The sequence below is a fragment of the Alosa pseudoharengus genome, unplaced genomic scaffold, assembly GCF_046254945.1.
Source record: "Alosa pseudoharengus isolate Yale_2024_CS ecotype anadromous, Long Island Sound unplaced genomic scaffold, YU_APseudo_1.1 YU_APseudo_1.1_scf_13, whole genome shotgun sequence".
In the NCBI taxonomy this organism is placed as follows: Eukaryota; Metazoa; Chordata; class Actinopteri; order Clupeiformes; family Clupeidae; genus Alosa; species Alosa pseudoharengus.
In genome coordinates, this window is record NW_027468598.1 from 37,106,501 (window position 1) to 37,114,000 (window position 7,500).

The window sequence follows — 7,500 nt, forward strand, 5'->3', positions numbered from 1 at the left end:
GATTCACGCGTGTTCAGGAAGCTCTCCTGAGTACGTAGACACCAGTGACAACTTTGTGTGACGTACCGTTGTCGAGAAACACGTGTTAGAAGCATGATAGCCATGCGAGCTGGCTAATGGATAAGTTAGCTTTGATTGACAATAGCTCTGGCCTATGACAAGCTACGAGGATGGTTCAAAGATCGTCTTGTAGCCAACGAGTAGACCTTTCGAATGACGTATGGTACAACCACCTCCGGTGAGGGGAACTCTGGAAATTTGAGTCCACCTTCGTTGTGCATAACGATAGCTTACTAGTACGACCGGCTCGTCAGAGGAATACAGTCGCAATTTTTACAGTTAGATAGATAGATAGATACTTTATTGATCCCCAAGGGTAAATTCAAGGATCATTTGGATCTTTTGAAGAAGAAGAAAGCAGAAAACATGCCGAAAAGACAGGCAAAGAAGAAGAACGTGGAGGTTGAACCAGCTGAGCATTTCCACACAAAAATGGCTCTAAAGGGGTCATACTTCATTGTACAAACATTTCCTTAGATATTTATCTTCACAACACCTGGGAGTGGGCCTCTGATGTGTTTCAGTGGCCCTTTTAGGGACTTTCACATCTGAAATGTGGCCATTTCCAGGGATTTACATAACCGCCTGAAAGAAAAAGCAATATTCCAGCTACTGTAGCACCTTGACAGTGCATAACAGAGTCATTCTGACAGTTTCTAAAAATTCTACAAGGTCTCAGCTTTCAGGGGATACCAGGCATTTGATGATAGGTCACAGTATGAGGACACAGGAGCTATTACAATAGACGCTGTGCAAAATCCCAAAAATAGGCCCATATGCATATCAGGATAATTTGCTAGTTTATCATAGTCTAATTATTAGACTGTTCAGTTTCCCCACGTGTGTTTAAGTTTCAAATGAATACTTTTTTTTTCCCTTGGGACATGCCCTTTTGAGTCGTGGAATACTTTTCCATTTGCATCAGGATTGAGATGATTAGAATTTAGCAGTCAATTTGAATGCAACAGTTTTGAACAAATTCGTGCAGCGTGCTAATGATGCTAACCGGATTTAATAGCAATTTAGCCAGTCGTCTTGCACGATTAATGTTTGGATTACATGTGAATGCTGAGGAGGGATGCGCCTGTTGAGAGTGAGAGAGAGAGAGAGAGAGAGAGATAGAGAGAGTGAGAGAGAGAGAGAGAGATAGAGAGAGAGAGAGAGAGAGAGAGAGAGAGAGAGAGAGAGCACAGGGGCAAGGAGAGTGTGTTGAGGTAGGCCTACTTCTATCGCCTACTCTGGTAGAGTTTGACATACTACAATGCAAGATATATTTATATTTATTTATGGACAACGTAAGGCAGGAGGTGTGTGTTGCTTTTAATTATGAATGTTTTAACACGTGCACGTAAGGCTGAGTATTTATGCGTGTGTTAAAATTGTTATTATTGAGCATAGGGCTGGGCGATAAAACGATAGCGATATGTATAGCAATAGACATGTAATCGATATCAATAAAAAAATACGTGCATTGACATTGACTGATACACTGCCCTCTGGTGGACAGAACATATAGAACTTAAGTTTGATATCAATATCGGTCTTACTGAATACATTTAATGGTTAAAATATTATTAATACATATTCGAATATATTCACATTTTAATATTAATAAACAAACGAACTTCGAATATGATTTTTGGGCAAAAGTCAAAGCCCTAACCCATACACTCTCACACACACACACCTGCACCCATACACTCTCTCACACACACCAGCACCCATACACTCTCACACACACACACACACACACACACTTACCGGCGTCGCTGGGCTTGGTTCCAGTCCCTCCGCTGCTTCCTTTGCCCCAGCTGCCCCACATTCCTTTACCCCCTGGGGCCAGAAGTGTGGTATTCAAGTCCAGCGCTCCGGGCTACACACACACAGGGACACCACACACAGGGACACACACACACACACAGGGACACAAACACACACACACACACACACACAGGGACACACACACACACACACACACAGGGACACACACACACACAGGGACACACACACACACAGGGACACACACACACACAGGGACACACACACACACACAGGGACACACACACACACACACAGGGACACACACACACACACACACACACAGGGACACACACACACACACACAGGGACACACAGACACACACACACAGGGACACAGACACAGACACAGACACACACACACAGTCACACAGACACACACCACACACATGTAAAGAATTCACACAAAAACAAGAACAAGAAATCAGAAATTTTAGTACAAATTCTCCTTCATACCGTAGTTCTCTCAGATATGGAATTAAAATAGCCCCGCATCACGTAGCCTTCACTATACCTAGAGATTGGCATGGTTTTATTTCAGTTAGCTGGTTTGATTTGCATTGAGAGATGAGCTTATGGAAAGTACCCCATACCAATCTCTAAGTATGGTGAAGGGTATGTGATGATGTGAGGCTATTTTAATTCCAAAGGCTAAGGGAACTTTATCAGGATGCATAGTATCCTGGTTCCATGAAATAACTGACCTTTAAAAATAAATATCTGCCTGCCTCTATGGGAATTTAACATAATAAGGATGTGTATATTCATGCCTCTTGTATTTTAAGGAAACAAATTTAATTATGATACATTATTCATTCACAAAGAAAATTGGTGTCCTTAAAAGGTTTTATTATTTTTCCTCATCTTTTTCCAAAAGATGATTTTTTATTCTTCTTTTCAGGTCAACTTTAGCATGGGTGTGTAAACATTAGGGTGGTCCTTATTTTTCAACTTTTGAAAGTTCATGCTCTCACCCCACCAATATGTTTGAATAAATAAAAAAAATAATTGGGCAAAATTTTATCAATATCGATCAATATTTAGAGGTTGCTCAAGACCTTTGAAGTTTAACACATACTGTGCAGTATGCATATTTAGGATTTTTTGCGTATTATGTGATACATTGTGCTAGCATGTATAATTGTTTAATAATATATGCTTATGGCAGCAATGGACTTATTTGCCAATGCAGTCAATGACAATGTGTATTGATTATTGGTGACCACATTGAAATGGGAATTCCATATTGTCCATGCAAATTTGCAATGCTGATTTGCTGATCTCATCTGCTGATTCCGGTATTTCCCAATAATATGCTGTGTTGTGAGCAATTCATAGCAACTCCTGTTTTAGTTGTGATATGTCTTTCAAAGCATCAATGTGAATGAAGCACAATAGACAATATACACTGAGACAATGGCTGAAGCAACACAAAGCAAATTCGCTATATGGTTACTTGGATCAGAAGAGACTGAAATAACTGGAACAAAGTTACCCTCCAAGAAGCAGGTTTTATGTTTGTTGTAATATCACCATAAAACATTGAAAAAAAAACTTAATGAAAGTGCAACAGCTGTGATCAAAGAAGTCTTGGTATTCTAGGACAAGGCTAGGATTCATGTTCGTCCCCAACATCATGCCATAAAACAACTGGAAACACTTCACGACAAGTGGCAGAAGAAAAACGCCAAGAGAACTTCTGAGACTCAGCAGTGCAATGTAGAGGCTTTCATAGACCAGTTGGGAGACCTGCAGTGCAATGTAGAGGCCTTCATAGACCAGTTGGGAGACCTGCAGTGCAATGTAGAGGCCTTCATAGACCAGTTGGGAGACCTGCAGTGCAATGTAGAGGCCTTCATAGACCAGTTGGGAGACCTGCAGTGCAATGTAGAGGCCTTCATAGACCAGTTGGGAGACCTGCAGTGCAATGTAGAGGCCTTCATAGACCAGTTGGGAGACCTGTTTGATATCGCACATCAAGATGCACTCATTCATCTCAAGAATCCAGAAGATGGAGACTTTCTCCTGGCCCAAAGAGAAAGAGGACGTCCCGAGTGTGCAACTGTACAATATGATGATACAATTTAAATCTCTCACTTTGGCCTTTGGCCTTGGACACTGACTGGATCTGCTCCTTGTTATTTTAATTCAATGATCAAGATATACATCCCCAACCGCACACTGCGGTCTTCTGATGAGCGTCTGTTGTGTCGACCAGTCATAAATGCTAGGTCAAATTCAAGACTCTTTTCCTCAGTGGTTCCATGTTGGTGGAATGAGTTGCCCAGTGCTCTCCGTTCCTGTGATAGTTTTGGGTCATTTAAGAGAGGCACTTAGGGCATTAAGCGCTTCTTATGCGTTATGGTTTGTAAAATATTGTTTTATTTCCATTAGGCTATTGATTAATTTGACATTGTTGTTTATTATTGATATTCTCTTTAACCCATTCGCGCTGGATGCTGCATGACGCAACATTGACCCTCCCGCTGGATGCTGCGTAGCGCAACATTGACCCTCCCGCTGGATGCTGCGTAGCGCAGCATGCTTTTTATTTCATGTTTCTAGGTGCTACAGAGGCTTAGATATTACATTTTGGTAGACGTTGACAATTTTTAGTATGTTTTCAGAAAATCCTCAGGAAATAAGGTTATTTAGTCTAGAATGCCATACGATTCTATAGGCGTTTTTAGCAGGCATTTTAGGAGTAAATGGGTTAATGTAGTCTTACCATGTTGTTGTTTTTATATTATTGATTGAATGGACATTAGTGTTTATTATTGCTCCCCCCCCCCCTCATTTTCATTGTTTATTTCATTAGGCTATTGATTGAATTGACATTGTTTATTATTGCTATTCACCTTATTATAGTCTGACCAACAAATAATATTGCATTTTATTTTGTTGTGCGTTCTCATAAGGTACAATTTCTGTAAAAATGAGCGATTCTGGAAATATTCAAAGGCCTTGAGCTACCTCTAGATATTGTAGGAACAATTTAAAAATGTGCACAGTGTGTTTTTATTGATATCCTAACACATTTAGGGGGTGAGAGTTGAAAATTTCCCAAAAAAAATGTTTTACCCCATATAAGGACCACCCTAGTAAACATATGAACACAACTGTATCAAGTCAACAGCATTTTTTCAGAAATTAATGTTTAAAAACAGTCAGTATTGGTCAGTAAATAGGGCTTTTATTTTATGTTGGGTGTTTTGGAGTTATAATTTAAAACACTTTAACAACCACAAAGCAACTCGCTAAGGGCACCACTAGGGAAACAGTAATAAAATAATTTAAAGAGACAAGTTGTGCAAAAACGGGATAGGGTATTGTAAGGGTATTGATAGGGATGGGGTATTGATAGGGATGGGGTATTGATAGGGATGGGGTATTGTTAGGGTATTGTAAGGGATGGGGTATTGTTAGGGATGGGGTATTGATAGGGATGGGGTATTGTTAGGATATTGTAAGGGTATTGTAAGGGATGGGATATTGTAAGGGATAGGGTATTGATAGAGTATTGTAAGGGATAGGGTATTGTAAGGGATAGGGTATTGATAGAGTATTGTAAGGGATAGGGTATTGATAGGGTATTGATGGGGTATTGTAAGGGATAGGGTATTGTATAGTATAGTATAGTATAGTATAGTAGTAGTATAGTATATATACTCTTTTGATCCCGTGAGGGAAATTTGGTCTCTGCATTTATCCCAATCCGTGAATTAGTGAAACACACACAGCACACAGTGAACACACAGTGAGGTGAAGCACACACTGAGGTGAAGCACACACTAATCCCGGCGCAGTGAGCTGCCTGCTACAACAGCGGCACTCTGGGAGCACTGAGGGGTTAGGTGCCTTGCTCAAGGGCACTTCAGCCGTTCCCACTGGTCAGGGCTCGAACCGGCAACCCTCCGGTTACAGGTCTGGAGTGCTAACCAGTGGGCCACGACTGCCCTAAAGTATTGTAAGGGATAGGGTATTGATGGGGTATTGTAATGGATAGGGTATTGATGGGGTATTGTAACGGATAGGGTATTGTATGGGATAGGGTATTGATGGGGTATTGTAACGGATAGGGTATTGATGGGGTATTGTAAGGGATAGGGTATTGTATGGGATAGGGTATTGATGGGGTATTGTAACGGATAGGGTATTGTATGGGATAGGGTATTGATGGGGTATTGTAACGGATAGGGTATTGATGGGGTATTGTAAGGGATAGGGTATTGATGGGGTATTGTAACGGATAGGGTATTGTATGGGATAGGGTATTGTAACGGATAGGGTATTGATGGGGTATTGTAACGGATAGGGTATTGTATGGGATAGGGTATTGATGGGGTATTGTAAGGGATAGGGTATTGATGGGGTATTGTAAGGGATGGGGTATTGATGGGGTATTGTAAGGGATAGGGTATTGATGGGGTATTGTAAGGGATAGGGTATTGATGGGGTATTGTAAGGGATGGGGTATTGTAAGGGAAAGGGTATTGTCCCAGGCATACCTTGGTGATCTTGGTGAGGCGCGTGGGGTCGATGGAGCGGTTCTTGGTGGAGATGGGCACAGTGTTCCAGCCCTCGTCTGGCGCCTGGTTGGCGGATCGGCTGCCCCCAGCCGCGTGTGTGTGTGCCCCCCCCCGCGGGCCCCCTGGACCCCCCCCTCGGCCGTCCTTCTTGGACAGCAGCTGCTGCTGGACCTTCACCTGCTCCCGCGCCTCCTCCAACTCCGCATCTTTATGGATCTGCTCGATGGTCTTCGGACCCTGGTCACCACGCCGAGGCACCCAACCGGACTACAGGGGGAGAGAGGAGGGGATACAGAGAGAGTGAGAAAGGGAGAGAGAGAGGGGAGAGAGGAGGGGATACAGAGAGAGTGAGAAAGGGAGAGAGGAGGGGATACAGAGAGAGTGCATAGCTACACTAGATGGGACAAACATCCTATAGAAAGCCTACATGCAGAGTTCTGCCGATTGATCTTAAAAATCCAAAAGAAAACACCAAACAATGCATGCAGGGCAGAACTAGGCAGATTCCCATTGGCCATCAACATGCAAAAAAGAGCCCTCAAATTCTGGATGCATCTCCAAACAAGTCCCACTGACACACTGCATTTTAATGCAGTAAAAACTCAAGATCTGAACCCTGAAAAGAGTCCTCTGAGTCAGCTTGTACTGAGACTAACTAATCTCCCCCTAACAAACATTAATAACTTCTCTCAGACAAGTGCTGCTTTCAAACTGAACACCAATAAGATCATTTAAGAATCTAAAGAAAAATATTTGGAACATTGGCAAAAGGAGACAAAAAACCAAAGCAAGTTAGAATGTTACCGGTATATTAAAATCTGAATACCAATTGGAAGAATATCTCTTTACTGTTAGAGATATAAAGCAGAGACAGATCCTGACCAAATATAGACTCAGTGACCACAGTCTAGCCATAGAAAAGGGCAGACTGAGAAAATCCTGGTTGCCAAGAGAGCAAAGAATATGTGGTCACTGCATAACAGGTGAGGTTGAGACTGAGGTGCACTTTCTTCTTCACTGTGAGAAATATACAACTATACCTAAGTCATACTTTGACAGGCTTACAAGCCTAATCCCAGGGTTCAGAAATCTA

The 7,500-nt window shown here is 42.0% G+C and overlaps 1 protein-coding gene across 1 annotated transcript in view; it reads right to left on the minus strand.

The window, feature by feature from the left end:
- The window catches only part of LOC143121424 (eukaryotic translation initiation factor 4 gamma 1-like), a 73,537-nt gene that overhangs the window by 7,379 nt on the left and 58,658 nt on the right, over positions 1–7,500 (minus strand). Inside the window, exons 19-20 of the mRNA XM_076281784.1 lie at positions 6,387–6,674; positions 1,822–1,933 (exon numbers count right to left, since the gene is read on the minus strand). Of these exons, the coding sequence (XP_076137899.1) occupies positions 1,822–1,933; positions 6,387–6,674 (400 nt within the window). The remainder of the gene's footprint in view (positions 1–1,821; positions 1,934–6,386; positions 6,675–7,500) is intronic.